The sequence below is a fragment of the Callorhinus ursinus genome, unplaced genomic scaffold (assembly GCF_003265705.2).
Source record: "Callorhinus ursinus isolate GAN/ISIS: 27379988/994484 unplaced genomic scaffold, GSC_fseal_2.0 scaffold51, whole genome shotgun sequence".
NCBI lineage: Eukaryota > Metazoa > Chordata > Mammalia > Carnivora > Otariidae > Callorhinus > Callorhinus ursinus.
The window spans coordinates 8,625,295-8,644,181 of record NW_027397113.1 but is presented as its reverse complement, the minus strand read 5'-3'; the positions used below and the strand labels follow the sequence as shown (position 1 = coordinate 8,644,181).

General features: G+C 62.9%; 1 protein-coding gene across 4 annotated transcripts in view; it reads left to right on the top strand.

The window, feature by feature from the left end:
* The first annotated feature begins 42 nt into the window (after positions 1–42).
* Positions 43–18,887, top strand: part of MYRF (myelin regulatory factor) — a 30,602-nt gene continuing 11,757 nt past the window's right edge. For 3 of the 4 annotated variants that reach the window (XM_073883631.1, XM_073883630.1, XM_073883629.1), the window contains exons 1-7: positions 43–188; positions 12,616–12,703; positions 12,887–13,147; positions 15,480–15,541; positions 16,453–16,732; positions 17,702–17,952; positions 18,048–18,171. In XM_073883631.1, coding sequence (XP_073739732.1) covers positions 143–188; positions 12,616–12,703; positions 12,887–13,147; positions 15,480–15,541; positions 16,453–16,732; positions 17,702–17,952; positions 18,048–18,171 — 1,112 coding nt within the window. In that variant the 5' untranslated portion in view covers positions 43–142. Of the gene's footprint in view, positions 189–12,615; positions 12,704–12,886; positions 13,148–15,479; positions 15,542–15,668; positions 15,805–16,452; positions 16,733–17,701; positions 17,953–18,047; positions 18,172–18,887 lie in introns of those variants that run through there. The other variant, XM_073883632.1, reaches the window with a different exon arrangement.

Below are 18,887 nucleotides of genomic sequence, written 5' to 3'. Positions count from 1 at the left end.
GAGGGGCGAGCGCGCCGGCGGGCCGGGCGGGACCGTAGCGGGAGCCGTGCCGGGACTGTCGCGCGGGCCGCGCCGGCGATGCCGCGCCCCCGGGCCGGGCTGTAGCGGGGCCGCGGCGGAGCGCGCGCCGGGCAGGCCGGACATGGAGGTGGTGGACGAGACGGAGGCGCTGCAGCGCTTCTTCGAAGGTGAGGGACCGCGGGCCGGCCGGGAGCGGGGCGCCGGCGGGGGGGGGGGGCGATGGGGGGGGAAGGGCGGGGACCCCCCTTCGTGCTGGGAACCCCCAGCCGATCTCCCCGGACACCGGGATCCCCAACTCTGCTTCGACCACGCTGGGACTCCCCAGAATGCTTCCTCTGGGCGGCGGGGCGGGGAGGGGGGGCCCTCCGGGCTGGCTCCCAGGGCTGGGAGTCTCCTGGAGGTTACTGCCCACCTCTACCAAAGTTGGGCACCCCCTCCCGGTCCCCCCAGCACACAACTTTCTTGGAGCTGTGTCCCCTCCCAGGCTTGGTCCTCCTTCATGCCTTCCAGGACCTGCAGTCCCCTCTAAAGTCTGACACCTCCCACCCCTAGTGCACTTCCCGAGTTTGGGGACCCTCCGCTGTGCTTCCCTGGAACCTCATACAGACCCAGACTTCCGGACCCCCTTTGAGGCCTGGACCCCAGCATGCCTTCTAGGATCTTCCATGCCTCTTAGGCTGGCACCCCAGCCCTCCAGCATGCCTTCCAGAGGTCGGGCCCCCTGCCTAGAGACTCAGGCCCCTGTGTCCTTTTCAGGTGGACACCCTACCCCCAGCCTGACTCCTAGGAGCTGAGACCTCCCCATTGTGCTTCTCTGAGACTAGGACCCCCTTCAATACTGTCACCCACTTTCTGCAAATCTGCTCCTCCCCCAAGGCTGAAATTCCCCTCGAAGCAGCTACCCCTCCCTTACTCAGGGCTTGGAACCCCTCCCCAGCATTCCTCCATGGGCTGGATTCCCCCCCACCCTGAAAGGCTTTCCCTGGGCTAGAACCTTCTCGAAGTCGGCATCCCTGCTGCCAGCCACCTCCGCACTCTGAGACCCTCCCAAAGTGGTGAACTGCATCCTGCCAGCCCTCGGAGGCTCCTCGGGGCTGTTCCACCCACACCTGTCCCTGGAGCTCTGCCTCCTCTGATTGTTGCCCCCGACCCCTGGAGTGACCTCACCCCCCTCACCTCAATCCTGAGAGGACCCTTCCCAGCGTGGGGATCTAGACATCTACACACAATCTACAATGTTTTCTTCTACCGCTGCCCCCCACCCCCCAACACACCCTCTGTGGTTTTGGAGGTCAGCTCCTATATCTACCCAGACCGCCCTCCCCTTTTCCTGGGTAGCCTCTGCCCCTCCTCCAGGTCTTTCCCCCTCCTCCAGGGTGCTGGACGCTGGAGGAATGGGAAAGAGTGTGGGAAGGGGGGGCAGAGGTGCAGGCTGACATCTCCCAGCCCATTTGGCTTCTCAGACCCTCACTGGAACATCTCGCCAGCCCCTCTGGCCCCTCCTGTGCTCCTCTCCACCAACCTGGGTAGTCAAGCCTCTGTCCCCACCCTCTCTCCCCAGCCGCTAAGCCCACAGCCTACTACTCCTCAGCGTGAACCTGCCCCTAGGGATGGGGCGGTCCGCGGGGCACCACTGTGCTGGGGCTGTTGGGCTACAGGGTGGTGGATCATGGCCCAAGTTTCAAGCCTAGCACCCAGATACCTTTGGAGTCCAGGAGGGAGAGAGGAAGGCCTTCCTTTGCCTCAGTGTCTGTTTCTGTGACTTGGGGTGGGGGGCGGGGGCAGCCTTTGTCCACTCCTGCTTGCTGCCTAGGTAAGGGTATCTCCCAGCCTCAGGCCTCCTCACTTCAGGATTCTGGACACCCCAGCAGACCCAGGCCCCAAGAAATCAGGCTTGGACTAGATTAAATGGTTGATCCTGAGGTAGTTGGGCCATTTGAGGGTCCTAGGCAGTCCCCCCATTAGTCCCAGGGGCTGTGGTTCTCCCTAGACCTGTTCATCCTTTATGAACCCTCAAGGGGCCTTATGGGGGCTGGGGGCCCCTGGGGAGGAGGGAAAGGGTACTGTTTTGGGGGTGCCCTGAGCCCACTAGATACCAAGGACGGCCATGGGCCAGGCCCCCTTGCTTCCTGCAGATGTCCCCATGCGTCCTCCCCCAGGACCCTGCACCCCAGGCAGAGCGGTGAGCCTGGCCCGCTCAGGCTCCCCATCTCCTGAGCCAAACTTTCCCTCCTGGCCGTGGGTGGGGGGTGGGGGCTGACGCCACAGCTCAGCCATGCGGTTGGCCTGGCGGGGAGGCTGTGCTGCTCCCTCCAGAGAGATAAGAGGAGACTCAAGAATGTCTGTGGGGAGTGGGGGGGGGGCGCTGCCCGCTGAGGCGGGTGGAGGGAGCCAGGGACTGGAGAAGTGTTCCCAGAGCCTGAGATGAGCGGGAAGGTGCGCCGGTGCTGAGGGCCAGGAGTCTCGGGGGGGGGGCCACTTGGGAGGGGGGACCCTGGCGGGGAGCGGGTATGCAATGGTGTGGGGGAGACCTCAGGGCCAGGCCTCAGTGTGCGCATGAGTGCAAGTGTGAAAGCAAGTGAGTGTTGTGCACGTGGCTATGTTGTTCCTGAACTCTCGCACTTGGGGCTGGAACCTGAGTTCTTAGTCTGGTCCTCACGTGGCCTTGTTCACTCCCTGTGGACAGTGGGGACATGGGCAGGGTCCGTGCTTTCAGCTCTGGGCCGGAGATGGAAAAAGCCTTTGCTGAAGGGCAGGGGCGGATCGAGACCCCTTGTCTGCCATGGCCCACTCTCTAGGAACACCCTGCCTATGTCCTGGGTCCTGCCCTGTGCAGTGGGCCAGGCTGTGCCCCACCCCAGGGTGGTGGGCTCGGGGCTAAGGCGCTTTGGGCCTCGGGTGGGAGGCTGGGACGGGGCGGCCCCCTCGAGGCTGGTACAGCCGGGCCCCCGTGACCGCCCTGCTAATCCCCTAGAAGGAGGCTCCGGCCGCCTGGATCGGCGGGCACAGGGCCTGCAGAGAGGGGACCCTCCAGGCAGGATGCCCTGGCTCCCGGCAGGTAACAGGGTCGTGGTGGCAGGTATACTCCTCAGCATCTTGGTTGGCTGGGACCTTGGATTCCCAGAGCCTGGTCAGGGACGGGGGCGAGAGGACATCAGGGGGGTCCGACAGAGCCTTAGAGGTTCTGGTACAGGCTCGGACCCTGCCGCTGAGACTTTTGTGACCCTGTGCTGAGCTCTCACCCTTTCTGGACCCCTTTTCCTTACCTGCAAGACAGGAAGGGGTGGCAGAGGTCTTACTGACGCCTTCAGATCTGATGAGCCTCGTCTCCCAGCCCTTGGCAGGAGGGCCGTTTTAGAGCACTGAAGGTGGAGGGTGCTGACCCCTGGTTCCAGGGGCACCTGGGGCTTGGGCGAGCAGTGCCCACCTCCTCCCCAAAGAAAGCAGGTGCTGGGGAGGAAGCCTTGGAGACCTAGGGGACCTGGGCTTCCAGCAGGTGCTGAAAAGGCCACTGAGAGGTGGGGGGACCTCCACGTGGCCTCTAGAGCCCCACCAGGGCGTTTACTCCTTACAGACCTGATGGGTGGCTTGGGCCGGCGACTTCCCTTCTTTGGCCTCATTTCCCCTCCTGGGGTAGGCAGGTGGATTGGACCAGACCAGGGGCTTCCAGTGAGGTTCTTTTTAGGCACCAAAGAAAGGCAAACTCATGGCAGGGGGTGGGGGCGGCGGGGCTCCCCACAGCCCCCAGAGCACCGGGATCCTGATTTGAAAGCCACTTGAGGTAGGGGCCGGCACTGGCCCCCTTTTCCAGGGGCCAAGACTCCGAGAGAAGGGACTTAGCCAGCATTAGCCAGAGCTGCCAAGCCCCCAGCTCTTTCCTCCGCCACCAGGGCCTTGGGGGAGGAAGGGTGGCCTTCCGGTGGGGACCAGCCTGTCTGCCTCCAGAGGGCAGGAGAAGGCCGCAGGGGGAGGCCACCTGATGATTTTGGGGAGAGGATGCCCACCTGGGACAGGAGTCTGGGGCTGAGTTGGGGTGTGTGGTCGCGTGGCCCTGTGCCCCATGTCAGCCTGTCTACCTGTCTATGGCGCACCAAGGATGGTGGAAGGGTGGATGGGGGAGGCAGCTGGACCCCTGACTGTCGAGAAGATGAGATGGGGTGCCTTCTGGAGGAGTGCTGTCCCAGCCCTTCCTCCCCAGGTCCTGAGTCCAGCTGGAGGGGAAATAGTAGTGCAGGGTCTGACTCATCCCCATGTTCCCAACACCCAGCACAGGGCACAGGGTGGCGTGGGGCTGGGGTGGGGGCAGGAAACATTCTCAGGGTCATTGGAGGCAACAATGGCTATGTGAACAAAGGTGGGGTGGGGGGGTGCACCCGAGGAAGTCATCTCTCTGGGAGGGCCTGGGGTTAGTGCAGGGGGTGGGGGGCGGGGCTGGGGAGGAGAAGGCTGTCTCCCACCTGCTTGCCTCAGGGCCTCTCCTGAGTCTGGGGGCCTTGGCAGAGGGCCCCTTGGGGTCTTAGGCAGGGCCAAGCAGGGTGTTTGGGGGAAAGACAAGTAGGTCGCTCTGGGCAGAATGGCCTCCTCCTGGGGACCTGGCCCCCACTCTCTAACTCTCAAGGGCTTATAGGACTGGGGGGGCCCTGGCAGCTGAGGCTGCTGGGTAACAAACAGCCCAGCAAGGCTGCTGATTGGCTGCTACCCTTGGACTTTGCCCTCTGATAAGAAGGGGAGCAGAAATCATTAACTGGATCATTAACGGGGGCGGGGTGGCCCTGCCCTACCCAGGCTGTCTGCCCTTCCTACCCGCCGTCTTCCTCCTCATGGCCCCCTGTCTTGGCCCTCAGTTTCCCTCACAGCCTGGCTGTGTGTATTGGGGGGGGGGCTCCTCTCCCCTATGAAAGTCTTCAGCCCCTGCTGCCACTGGGTACGGGTAGCCCCTGGGTTGGGGGGCAGGTGTCGGATATGTCATGGCCTTATGCACTCCCCAGAGCGTGAGTCCGGCTGCCTGCCCACGGTCCCTCTCCTGGGCAGATCTCTGCACTTCTTTGTGCCTCCACATTCTCATCCTTAAAATGGGAATACAGTTGCAGCCCCAGGACCCAGTTCTCAGGGTTTCTGCGGGGATTGGGTAAACTGGGTGTTCTGAGGCCTGGTACAGTGCCGGGTGCGGTAACGCCCCAGAAACGTCAGCCTGGACGGTGATTATTGTCCCACGGGGCTTGCACAGCCTCGTTCACCTGGCTCAGGGCAGGTATTATGCCCCCCACTTCGAGGATGTATTGATCCACGGGGTAGGTCAGTGCCCCACCTTGGGCTGGGGCCTGTGGCCAGCGCTGTGTGCTTTGGGAAAGCCCCTCACCCTCTCTGGGCTGCTTATGCCAAGGATGGGGGTACCCCGCAGCTTTATGGGATGCACTCTGCAGGCAGGGACCCAGCATCCTGGAGGGCTGGCCCCCCGCGGGGTCCTGATGCCTGCTCCCGGTTCCTGCTGCCTCCAGCTGGGGCCCCACCCTGCCCCTCAGGGATGGGGAACTTGGGCCTGGGTGGGGGGGCTGGTGGCAGGGGGAAGGGGCTGCCTGTCCTTTGTCTTTGCCTGCCGCACCCAGGCCAGAGCGTTTTTGCCTAAGTTGCCTCCTGGGAGTCCCGGGGCTCTGTGCAAGTATAGGGGTGTCTCATTTCCAAGAGGGCGGTGCTGAGGCAGGAGAGGAAGGTGATGTGTCCACCTCACTCAGGGCTGCCACAGCAGGGCCGCAGTGGGCCCCTGGGGCCCCTGTCACAGTTGGGTGCCAGCCTAGAGTGGGGCAGGGAGGGGGCCCCTCGAGTGCTGAGGGTCCCGAGCCACCACGGATGGCTGGGCTGGGTGACTTCCATTCAGCCCCTTGACCTCTCTGGGTCTCAGAGCCCTCCCTCAGAGGCTCAAGGCTGTGTGCCGCGTGATGTGAGCAGTGAGACCCCTGGAGTGCCAAGGCCTGGAGGGGGAGGGGAGGGAAGGAGAAAAGCCTGGCTTGGTGGGGGGCGGGCAGCTGGGTCCAGAGGCTCCACTGGCCTGGCCTATGGAGTCCCCAGGGCATCCCGTCCTCTGCCTGTCTCCAGGCTGCATCAGTGAGAAAGCGCTGCCTGCCTCCGACCTGGGTCCCTCCAGCTCTCAGATGGGACAACCACAGCCTCTGTCCCTCTCTGGAGTTTCGGGCCCCTTCCTCCCTCGGGGCCCTCCCTCGCTGTCCTCTTCACCATCTCAGTCCCTGAGCTCTCTTCTCCCTCTGTGGTTTTCCCCTGTGGGGTCTGCGGCCTGGGGTAGGGGTAGCCGGGGTTCTGCGGCACTGTCTTGGCTCTTTTGGATCTGGCTCCAGCCAGACCCGATCGGGAGGGCTGTTGGCCTGGGCCTGCCGTTGGGTCAGTGAGCATTTGTGTGCACCGAGCGTTCGAGTCTGGGCGGGGTGCCGACATGGGAAGAAGCACAGGCATGCTCGTGCCTCAGGGCCTTTGCACTGGCTCCCCGCTGCCTGGAATGCTCTTCCCAGATATCCCTGTGGCTCACCACCTTCCCATCTCGTCTCAGTGAGGCCCTCCCTGACTGTCCTATTTAAAACGGCAACTCGTCCTGACTCTCCTGCCACCCCCGCCCCTCTCTCTGCTTTATTTTCCCCGTAGCCTTTGTTACCTTCTGAAATGCTATGGATTTTTACTCCTCTATCTTGTCATCTGACTCTGCCTCCAGAAGGTCAGCTCCTCGTGGGCAGGAGGTTTTGTTTTGTTCATTACTACAGCTCCAGAGCCAAGCGTTGTGCCTGACGCATGGCATACGCTCAGTAATTGTTTGAATGAATGAGCACACGTGTGTGTGTCCGCGTGGGAAGGGGATGCCACTGTGTGTGTGTGTGTGTACGTGTACGTACACGAGCGTGTGTTTGTCAGTGGGAGTGTGCCCTTGTGTACACACGTGTGTGTGTGCTGGGGGGACATGCTGGTGTGTGAATACAGATAGACATGGGTAACCCTGGTAGAGACCCGCCCCCACCCCAAGCTGCGGGGTCTGTACTCTGCCCCTGTGGGGAGGGCCTTCCCCAGCCTGCCTGGAAGGCTTGGTCCCTGTATGACGGAGATGGGGCCGTCGGGGAGGAGCTCACTTGGCCCTGTAGCATCAGGGCGGGGGGCCCCCCAGAGCAAACTGAAGATCCCTGGGGACTAGTGTGGGTTCCCCACAGAACACGTTGCAGCTTCTGGGCTCAGTTCTGTTGGACCTGGCTTGGGAGCCTCTTGGGGCTCTGACTTCAGCCTGTGTCGACCCGAGGACGGGGTGGTAGCTGTGCGGGGTCTGGGGCGGGGGGGACATAGCTACAGCTCAGGGGTGGCCAAAGATTCCAGGTCCCCTGGAGGAGATGGGGGTTCTTTTGCATTTTTGGCAAATAAAGGCAACCATGGCTCAGATTTAAGGGCCTGATGGCAGTGACCTAGGAGCCATATCCTTGTCATTCAGCCCCCAGCTAACTGGAGACTTGATGCAGAGATGCAAAGGATAGCTTGCAAAATCAAGCGTCTGACCGGAAGGCATTTTGAGTGAGAAGGTCTGGTCACAGGTTGAAGCCTGAAGTGGGGACCGCTAGCAGTTATTACATTAATCACAGATCGTATTAATAAAGATGGAAAGTTCGAGCCGAAGGAGGTGAGAGCCTACTGTGCCCTGTCCCAGAGTGAACTAGTTTGGAGCACGTCGATTAGCTCAGGCCATGTTAGGAAAGAAGTGACAGCACTGGGGGCCCGCTGTGATGGAGGAGATCGAGGAGGGGCTTCCAGAGCAGGGAGGCAGTCACAGGCTTACCCACCGGGGTAGTGGGTGGGGGGGCTATAGCCAAGGCCTGGAGGCTGGACTCCGCTGTGTACGTGCCAGAATAACAGTATGGTACCGGTCATGTGTCAGAGGGACTTGGGAGAAGGTCGGAGGCCCCCTCAGAGGCTTTCTGGAGCAGATTCGCAACAGGTGGAGAGGCATGGGCGAGAGGGGCAGAGCCTGGGCAGGAGAGGAGAGGGGAGCCCCAAGAGAGAAGGAAACAGCGATGAATGTTATTTGAGGAATGGCCTCTGGGGAGTGAGGAGCTTTCCTACCCTCTTGTTGAAGTCTCGGGACCACTCCGTGATGCAGGGATCCCTGCTTCCCTCGACAGAGAAGGAAGCGGAGGCGCAGGGAGGGCAGGTCACTTGCCAAGGGTGGCATAGCATTGAAGGGGGGCCCACATTAGCTGCTAGGCCTCTTTGACCCTAGGAGTCCCTGAGGGCATCATGGGGGTGCTAGGGTGGGCAGTCCCCTGAACCCCTACCATCCTGGCTCCCAGCCATGGCCTGGAGCCGGGGTGCCCTCAGATTCAGACGCCTGGGGTGGACACTCGGGGCAGAATGCGGGGAACAGGCTTGGGCCCTGTCAGCCCCGGGCTCTGATCAGCTAGGCCTGGCCAGCATCCTTAGGCCCTGGCCTCCCCTGCCCACAGCCACGTGGCCGACGGGATTTCCGCCATGTTTGGGACATGAATTGACAAGTGCCCCATTGACGGGTGGGGGGGAGGTGTGGGCAGGGCACAAGCCTCCCACTGTGCCGTGTCCCCACCCTCCCCCCGTTCCCTGGGACAATGGCTCAGACTCAGCCAGCGGCCACAGCTGGTCGGGGGGTGGTCATGAGCATGAGGAGGGGGAAGGGAGGGGTCCAGGGTGGAGGACCACCTGGGCCCCCACCCGCCCTCATCCTGCACCTGGCTCGTATCCCCTCGGTTCTTCTTCTGCCCAGCTGGGTGGCCTTAAAGCGAGGAGGAGAGAAGAGAGGAGGGGGCTTCCTCCCCATAGCCCCTATCCCAGCCTGCCAGGGGGCAGGGCAGTGTCTGGCTCCTGTTAGAAGCAGGTAATAAAGGTCCTAATTAATGAGGAGCAGCTGGGGCGCGTAGCTCGGCAGGGCAGAGGCGGTACCTGGAGGGGCCCTGTCTAGCCCTGGACCCTGACCATAACACGACCGGGTGGAGGTCCCCAGACCCAGGCAGGCCTGGTTCTAGTGTCCTGCATGCCACTTTGCTCATTCATTCCATGAACATTAATTGTGTGCCTACTGTATGCTTAGATGCTTATATCCCAGAGAGGCAGAACAGGGCCGGGCTCATATCCCGGGTCCCACACCTGTAAACTTTGGGCAAGGCATTTATCCTTTCTGAGCCTGCTTCCTCATCTGTAAAACGGAGAACAAGGAAACCACCTCTCCTGTAGGGTTGTTATGGGAGTTAAATGTGAGCCATATAGAGTGTGGGCACAGGGTGACCACTCGGTGAGTGAGCTATGGGCAGTGGGTGGGCAGGGGACAGACCCTCCGCCCACCTGTGAGGGCTGTGCTGGGCAGCCGAGTAAGGAGCTGGATGAGAAAGGAGGCTGCCAGTCACGGGAATGGGAGTCAGAGGGCGCGTCTTGGAGAAACTTACACGTAAGCCCGGTGAATGGGAATGGGCTTCCTCCAGCAGAGGGAACAGCATGTGCGAGGGCCCTAGGACCGAGAGAGGTGCGGGGGGGGGAACTGGTTAGGAGAGGAGGCTGGAGGAGGCAGGTAGGGGGACCACTGTGGACCTCCAGGAGGGCTCTGGTTATCCTCAGCAGTGGGAAGTTGTGGAAGGGTTTGAGGAGGGGGCAAGCGGGGTTACTGGTGGTGCCACTTTCTGACTGTGGGACCTTGGGCAGCCTCCCCAACTCCCAGGGAGATCTTGAGGCTCAGCAGGAGACACGTTTAGCTTCCTGCCTGGCCGGTATCTGTTGTTGGCTCAAGGATGTTCCAGAGCTCTTTCTGGGAACAGTTGGGGAGAGGGGCCCCCCAAAATGTGCTGATGCCTTCCTCCAGGGTTCCTGGGGGCTCTGCCCCAGCCTCAGGAATCTCTGCGCTCTGGCAAGCCCCCACCCCCACCCTGCCCTCCCGAATGTTTGATTAGAAGTTTCCAGTATGATTTCTGGGGCAGTCTGGTGGCATTTGCCTGGTGGCTGGACACTTTCGGCTGAGCCGTGTGGGGAGAACGTCAGGCAGGCCTTGTGGGGTCCCAGAGAAGGAGAAGATGTGGGCTCAGGGTTCCTCAGGAGGCCCACCAACTCCCCAAACCTTTGATTTCTCCCCCACCCCGCCCCAGTGGTTCCCTCCTCCCTCCTCTGTCCTCCCGTCCTCCCGGCCCCTGGCACGGGAGGGTCTCTCCTCCCCTCAACCACATCTGGTTCTCGTTAGGGTCTCCCAGGATGCCTCAGCCTGAGGCCCCCCTATCCCAAGGGAGGTGGGCAGGAGGATTAGGGGTGATTAGGAGTGCTCCTGGCCAGAGGAGGGGGAGGAGGGGAAGAGGGGAGGAGGGGGCCTGGCCTATTATAAATAGCAACACCATGACTCCATCACCCCATCATTCACTGTAGATTCCAAGTTCAGTCTCAAAAACCTGCAACATCAGCAGCCAGGGCGGGGGGTGGGGGGGTGGGGGGGTAATGCTCCAGTGCTCCCTCCCTCCCTACCCCCTGAGGAAGCCCCCCTCCCCCCTGCCGGCCCATAAGGTGGGGCAGCCCAGAATGGCCAGGAAGTCTCATCCACCACCAAGCACACCTTCCCCCTTGGAGTCAGGCCCCTGTGCCCGGGTTTGAATCGCCCTTGCTGTGTTGCCTTGGGCAAGAGACTTAACCTCTCTGAATAAGGGGGACGATGCTAATAATTGGGCGATCCTCCTGTAAAGCCCTGAGAATAGCGGCGGGGCCTGGTAGGCAGGCGCTCGGTCCGCCGGAGCTGCCGCCCCTACCATTGTCCTCTTGTTACCACCATTCCCGACTAGGGTTAAGTGTCACACTGCACGTGCAGAACCCGCGGGATGCCTTGTGTATAACAAACTCCTATGATTGTTAACGTCTTCGGCTCCCAGAGTGCCTGGCATACAGTAGGCATTCAATAAATGGGATCTTTGGGTAACAGGGAAGGATGGGGTGGGGGCCAGGGCATAGACGGGAATCCTAGAACCTTGATGTGCAGGCTGGTCATTCCCAGTTTGAGAAGCTTCTCTCGTCCTGGCCACACTGGGCCCTGCATGGCCACTGGCAGTGCTCGGTGGGTGTCCCTGGTTCCCGGCTGGGTGAGCCAGGGGTGGGGGCCAGCAGGAGGGCCTGTCCCAGGCAGCGCGTGACTCCTAGGAGGGCTTAGCCACTCATTAATCACCTAAGCGGGGCTCAGCATTCTTGAAATGCCGGCTGGGGCCAGGGAGGGGCCTGGGCCAGGGGCTCCTGGGGACCCCAGGGCTCTGGGTCTGTGAAGTGAGGACATCCACTCTGTTTGCTGAGCACCCGTTATATGCGGGGCGCCTTACGTACCTTAACTTGTTTCATAGTCAACCCTGCAAAGTGTTAGCTGTTCACGTCCCCATTTTACTAATGAGGAGACTGAGGCTCAGAGAGGGTATGTGACTCGCTCAAGGTCACACAGCGGGCAGTAGGCAAGGCAGGATTTGTTCCTGGATCTTCCTGAGCTGTTCCCAGGGCTCGCCCGGGAGAAGGCATGAGGTGCAGACCCCAGGCTCACGGCTCCAGGGGCCTGTGGGAGGGGTACCTCCTGCCTCAGTGGGGCTGGTCAGCCCAGGTCAGCAGTGCGGGTAGGGCCGTCCTCCATTATCGGGGCTGACGCATCTCCTGCGTCAGCCCCCTTATCACCCCGCTCTCCCGCTCCCCCCTGCAAGGTGACCCTGGGAGGGGAAGGGCCAGCGCCTCCCCCTCTCCTCCCCTGCTTATGCCCAAGAGCACTGGGCTCCTTTTTTGTGAGCCCCTCCCCTTTGTGGGGCTGGGGCCAGCAGGGAGGGCCCAGGAGAGGGTGGTGGAGGAGCAGACCTCAGGCCGCCATCATTCCCTGCTGTGAGGCCAGGCAAGCCCTTACCTCTCTGGGCCCGTTTCCTTCTCTGGAACACCAGGGATGGGCACCCCAGCCCCCGTTATGGGGGCGACGAGCTATGCAGCAGGCTGAGCCGGGCGCTTCTGATTCCATTCCCCACTCCCTCTCCATCTGCAGCTGGGGCCTGGGGTGCAGGAGGCTCCCCTGGCTGCACGGCCCCACCACCCCAGGACGTGTGATTCCAGCCCAGCCCGGCATCGTGTTCCTGGGTGCCCAGCAGCTGGGCCGTCTGGAGGGAGGCAGCGCAGGACAGAGTCATCAAGTCTGGGTCCAGCATTCAAGGGTGGTGGGCATCCACTGGGCACTCAGTTCAGTAAAGTACCTCAGTTACTCTTCCCAGCCCCCCGTAAGGCTTTGGAACGATGACCCCATTTTGCAGACAAGAGGAAGGACTTGCTCATGTCACAGGAAATGGCTTGTCTGTCCCCGATCTGCACTCTGGGCTCCTCCCCTCCTCAGAGACTCCGGGCAGGCTGGCAGGCGAGGGAAGCATCATCAGTGTGATGCCCCCTGGAGGGGCGTCAGGTGATGGACACTGAAGGACTCTCCCAGGACACGGATACGCAGATGGGGAGGAGCCTGGGGGCATATGTTTTGGAGGGCCCGGCCTGGGGAGAGCTGCAGGGCAGGGCCCAGAGGCCTAGGGGTAGCTCACATCTGCCCCTCCCCTGCAGGCCACGACATCAACGGTGCCCTGGAGCCCTCCAACATAGACACGAGCATCCTGGAGGAGTACATCAGCAAGGAGGACGCCTCTGACCTGTGAGTGGCCTCGCCCCCACGCCCCTGGCCTCTACCTTTCACCTGGGAGGTGTGCTGCAGCCCCAGTCTGCAAGCTGCTCCCCCGTCTCTTCCCATCCGCTGACTCCACGCTGCCCCGGCAGGTGGGGGCCTGGGGAGGGGCTGGGGTCCTGGCTGGCGCTGAGCTGCTTCCTTTCTCCACAGCTGCTTCCCTGACATCTCGGCTCCAGCCAGTGCAGCCTCCTACCCCCACGGGCCGCCAGCGATCCCGGGCTCCAGCGGGGGCCACCACCTGAGTCCCCCTGGGGGCGGACCCTCCCCGGGGCGCCACGGCTCCCTCCCCGCCCCGAGCTACAGCGCCGCGCTCAACTGCAACAACAATGCTATGGCCAGTGCTCCCAAGCCCTTCCTGGGGGGCTCTGGGCCTCCCATCAAGGCCGAGCCCAAGGCTCCCTATGCCCCAGGGTGAGTGAGGGTGGGGACTGTGGAGGGCAGGTGTGCGGGGTATGGGGGCAGGGGCCATGGCCTGGGAGGTGCTGCTGGTGGCCTGGCAGGGGCGACGGCTGCCCTGTGAGTAGGTAGGGTGGCTGAGGAGGGACTCGTGGCTTTGTTCCGAGGCCGTGGGCAGCCCCAGAGATTCTGAGCAGGGGAGTGATGAGGGCTGACGTAAGTGCTAGAAAATTCTCTGACAGCTGTGTAAAGGGGATGGGAGGAGGTAAGCCTAGAGACCTGGCTACGTACCTACACAGATACGCACAGGCACACACACACACACACTGTGTGCACACATACATCACTGCCCCAGGCCCATCCACTCCTGCATCTTCGCTGCTCTTTGCTGGGGCCACAGGGAGCTGGCTGACGGCACAGATACGGTACCTGCAGCTCCCCCTACCCAAGCCAGCCTCCCAGGCCCTTTCTCTCCTTTCTCCAAGGAGTCCACACCAGGGGCCCTGCTGTGAAGACAGGAAGCAGGCGGTCAGCAGCCCAGCCAGACTCCGGGGCCGCCCACAGACCCGTGCTTATGAAGATAGGCAGGAACATGGGTCTGCTGGGTTCTGCAGAGGGGCTCTGAGAAAGTTCTGGGTTCCCCAGCGTGGGTAGCAGGAGAGCAGGGGACCCTGTCTTTGGGTAGAAGAATAGTAAGAGTGCTGGGGGCGTGATGCTGTCTACACAGCCTGGCCCTACCCCCAGCTCCAGCGTTTGCAGCCTGGTGGCGTGATAACCCACCGCCTCGGTCAGGGCCTCAGCATCTGCGGCTGTGGAGTGAGCTCAAAATGCTTCCCCCTCCAGGACTGTGGAAATAAGGGGAGGAAGCCCAGAGCAAGTGTGGAGGGGGGAGTACTGGAGCTGGCTCCTGGCTTACTGGGGGAGGCCCGCGGGAGTGAGCTGGGGTGTTAGGGGTGTGCTTTCGCTGCGGAAGGCAGACATCCGGCCGAGAGGCTGTCCCTGAGCCCAGACCCCGAAGGGCAAAGACCAAGGACGAACACAAGAGGAGCACCTGCCTGCTGCAGGACCCTGTACGCTCATCGAGCCTCTGCAGTAAGCAGCTCCTGGGGGACCCCAGAACCAGCTGGCCTGCCAGTGAAGCCGTGCTGCCCCTTGGCGGGACTCGAAAGGCACACCGATGCCATTTCTCAGGGAGAGAAAAGGGGCTTGCCCAGAAGCACACAGAGACCGTGTGGCCCGGGCTGTTCCCCCGCCCCCATCCCCCCGGGAGGGACCCAGGGCCCTTCACCGCCCCTGCGCCTGCCAGACCCTGTTCTAGGAGCCAAATGAGACAAACATGTCCCTCCTGAGGTGGATCCTGCAGGCCGGTTGGGGAGGGACTTATTAATCAAAAAATCACCAAATCGAGGACTAATGAGCAGCACGAGGAGTCGTGGGGAAGGAACACAAGGTCCCACGGACTAGAGACGTTTCACTGCAGGGAGCAGAGGGTGTGCGGGACCTTCACACACCGGAAAACCCGATGGCCACTGTACAGAAAGTAGGCAGGAGATGGTGGGCGCAGGGCAGAGGCCCCAGGCAGCCCTCGGGGACCTTGAGGGCTGCAGAGGATCGGGTCCCTGTTGCCTTTTCTGTCATTCTCACACAGCCTGGGGGGGGGGGGGGGGGGTGGGTGGCTCATCCAGGGGAGCATGAGAACTCTGGAATCAGCCCAGGGCTGTGTCCATGAGGGCTTGGCTGCCTGGGCACCCTGGTGCGCAGTCTCTCCAGATGTGGGGACCAGGACGGCCAGAGAGCTGGGTCCCTGCTTGGCCGCAGCCTCCCCTCGCCGGGCGAACACAGGGTTCACGCAGGACATGTTGATCTCTCAGGGTTGAGTTTGTTCTTTTGCCCGAACCGCTGATAAAACAAAACCGGCAAGAAAAAAATACACCCCAACCTGGTGGGGCTGGCTCCCTGCCCAGCCCATACCTGCCCCTGGTGGGGCGGCCCAGCCTCCTAGAGCCCCCGAGAGCTCTCCCCTAGAGTTTCTAGAAAGTGGGGCTTCAGTGGGTGTGGGAAGCGAGGAGCAGGGGCCTCCTCCTCGAATCCCTGTGCCATCATCAGGGACACTGGTTCCTGGTCCCCAAGTGCCCAGTAGGTCTGAGGGGATGCTGGGCAGGAGCCCAAGGCCCCCCACCTACAACTCAGGCAGAGGCCCTGCCTGGCACCCCAAGGTGGCTCATACAGAGAAATTCCCCTGAAGGGGGGAGTGGGGGACCTCGGGGCCTGCAGCGTCTGTGGTCTCCGGGATCTGGCCCCACAGACGAGCTGCCCGCCCAACAGCCCCTTCCTCCTGCTCCTGCAGCACACTGCCGGATTCTCCCCCAGACTCGGGCTCCGAGGCGTACTCCCCCCAGCAGGTGAATGGTGAGTTCAGCGGGCACCGCCCTCCCCCTCCGGGGTTTGGGCAAGTGGTTGGGGCGGCCTTATCGGGGAGGGAGGGAGCGAGGGAGGGAGGGGGCCAGCGGCCGCCCAACAGGCCCAGATTATCGCTGGTCAAATACTCCCCGGTGCTGGCTATTGTTTTCCCACGGGCGGGTGGGGAGCCTGGCCCTGCCTCTGAGCAAGTGTCCCTGCCGGTGATGCCACCCGCCTGCCCGCCTGCGCCATCATGGACGCGCCCTTCGGCGGTAAGTGGACGGCTGGGGAAGGCTGTGGGTGCAGCCCGAGTACAGGCCTGGCTGGCCTCCTGGGCCCACCTCCCCTGGTGGGGGGGTGCCAGGGGTGCCGCGGCCCCCAGGTGGCCCAAAGCAGAAGGATCTCGGGCAGCCGGCTCCCCACAGCCCAGAGAGGGGTCAAGAGTTCTGTTTATCTTACCAAAAACATTTCTGGAATGCCTCCTGGGGAACAAAGGGAGCTGGGGGGCTGGCCCCTGGGAGCCCGCTAGAGGGGCTGCGGGATGGAGGAGGGCTGCCGCAGGACTGTGCTGGGGGTCCCCGAGAGACTCCTTCCTGAGGCCCAGAGGAGGATCAGGCCTGAGAGGGGCTGGGGGAGGATGTTGGGATGCGGGGCCTTCCCCCCGGGAGCTGGGCAGCCAGGCCTGGGGGAAAGGAGCCGGTTAGGACGGCAGGGGGGAGAAGCTGCCCACCCCCTGGACAGGGGCTTGTCTCCCTGCCGGGGCCTCTAGTGGCCAGCCTCAGGCTGCCCAGCCCTCCTCCCACGTGGGGTTGGTGGGAGGTCAGCCCCCCGGGGCTTGTCTCAGGAGAAGGTGGGAAACCCTGTGCCCGGGAACCCAAGTGATGTAGGTCTCTGATGCCTACCCCCCATCTCTCCCGCAGACCCCCATCTCCTGCGCACCATAACCCCTGAGACCCTGTGCCACGTGGGAGTGCCCTCCCGCCTGGAGCACCCGCCTCCACCTCCGGCCCACCTCCCAGGCCCCCCACCGCCCCCGCCACCCCCACCTCACTACCCTGTCCTGCAGCGGGACCTGTACATGAAGGCCGAGCCCCCGATGCCCCCTTATGCTGCCATGGGGCAGGGGCTCGTGCCCAGCGATCTCCACCACACGCAGCAGTCCCAGATGCTGCATCAGCTGCTGCAGCAGCATGGAGCTGAGTAAGACTGGGGCAGGTGGGCTTGGGGGTGGGGGGGGCAGGGCAGCAGCAGGTGGGGCAGAGATGGAGGTGGGGACCCGGATGAGCCAGGAGGGCAGAAGGCTCTGCCCCCAGGAGACAGGGTCAGCACGTGTATACGGATGTGCCCACCCAGCAGCCCGATAGCCCAGATAGGCCAGATGCTTCCGACTACCTTATTTGGTGAGCATGGCCACCCCCATTGCCCAGATAGATAAACTGGGGCTCCCAGGGGGAGGAAATGCTGGTCCGGGTCATGGAACCAGGAAGGGGCAGAGCCAGGACTTGAACCTCGGGCCTGTGCCTTTCCCCAGACACCAGTGACTTTCCAACCTTCTCACCAAGTCCGGGGGCTCTGGAGGAAGTTCTAGCTATGGACCCAAGCTCCCCCTCTGACTCCAACCAGGAGAATTGTCCTTTTATCTGTTTGTTTGACACATCGAGATGTCATGAAAGCTTTAGTTCAGGGCAAGACTCCACAGCCTCCTCCCCAAGAAGCTCTCCTTCTCAGCCTTGGTGGCCCACGCCCCCTGGAGCTTGTTTCCAGCCTCGGAGGCTGCTCGCCGTGGAGCCCCCACTATAAAGGGTGGCCCTGAGAATGACACCCCAGGGAAGGAACCGGCTTGTTCCTTCCACAAACAATTCGGGGCACTCTGTGCGCCAGGCCCATGGCTGGGCCTGATGGGGCACACAGACAAGGCAGGTGTGGCTCCTGCCCTCCGGGTTCCATGAGCTGCCGGGGTAGAGAGGAGTGACAGAAGCAGAGAATGGCATTACAGAGCGATGGGGAAGCACTGAGGAGGTAAAGCCTCGCGGCTTTTTGGAGGGGGTGTCCTCTGGATTGGACATATCCTGCTGAAACGGGGTGAAGAGGGAACGGGGGCTACTGCCCAGGGGGGAGGGGGCTCAGGAAGAGCCAGCCCCCCATGGCACGCCTCTGTGTAACCCCCAGGCTCCCCACACACCCCTCCAAGAAGAGGAAGCACTCCGAATCACCTCCCAACACCCTCAATGCCCAGATGCTGAATGGAATGATCAAACAGGAGCCTGGGACAGCAACGACCCTGCCCCCACACCCAGCTCGAGCCCCATCCCCACCCTGGCCTCCCCAGGGCCCCCTCTCACCTGGGCCTGGCTCCTTGCCCCTCAGCATTGCCCGGGTCCAGACACCACCTTGGCACCCGCCAGGGGCACCCTCACCAGGTATGTGCCTGGCCTGCTGGAGCTCACAGCGAGCCAGCTCCCCTTGAGGTGGGGGCGTGGGGCCCAGGGCCCATGTGGCTGCTTCCTCCCTCCAGGTCTCCTGCAGGACAATGATAGCCTCAGTGGCTCCTACCTGGACCCCAACTACCAGTCCATCAAGTGGCAACCGCATCAGCAGAACAAGTGGGCCACACTGTACGACGCCAACTACAAGGAGCTGTGAGTGCCCCGCCCCACCCCTGCCACCGCATCCGGGGACCGGCCCTGGTGTCAGGGTCCCAGAGCAGGGGGGCCTGGGAGCACACTGGGCGCCCCCTGGGCCCGGGTTACAGGAGAGCAGCAGGCTCAGGGCAGAACCAGGCCAGGCCCTCGGGGTTCCCAACTTGTGGGCCTGCCCCAGGCCTCGGTGCCTGTCAGGGAGGGGCCAGTGGGAGCCAAGGCAGGGAGAAGTGGGTGGCTCCTCCTCCCCCACTCCTTCTGCATTCCAGGAAGGTAGCAGGAAGCTGTGTTGGCAGGGCCCTTCCAGCAGCCCCCTCCCTGGAAGGGAGGGACGAGGAGGTGGGGGAGGCAAGGGCTGTCCGAGCATTCCTAGCTCTCCCTCAGCACCCACCCATGTGGATTCAGCTTCCTGGGACTGGGCCAGGAGCACTGTGGGACCACTCCCCTCACTCCTGCAGAAGTCCGGTGGGGGTGAGAGGGTGGCTCACCAACTCCCTTTGGACATTGCCAGGCCTGGGTGGGGTGGCTGAGAACAGCGTCCTGGAGCTGGGCTGGGGCTGAAGCCCTTAGCCAGAGCGCTCGGGGCTGCGGGGGGGGGGGGGGGATCCAGCTGCTGTCCTGGCTGAAGGATCCCTTGAGGCCCTGTCAGGATGGGGGGAGAGGTCTTCAAAGATCCTACCCTTGTGACCTGGGGACGACCGCCCCCACTCTCACTA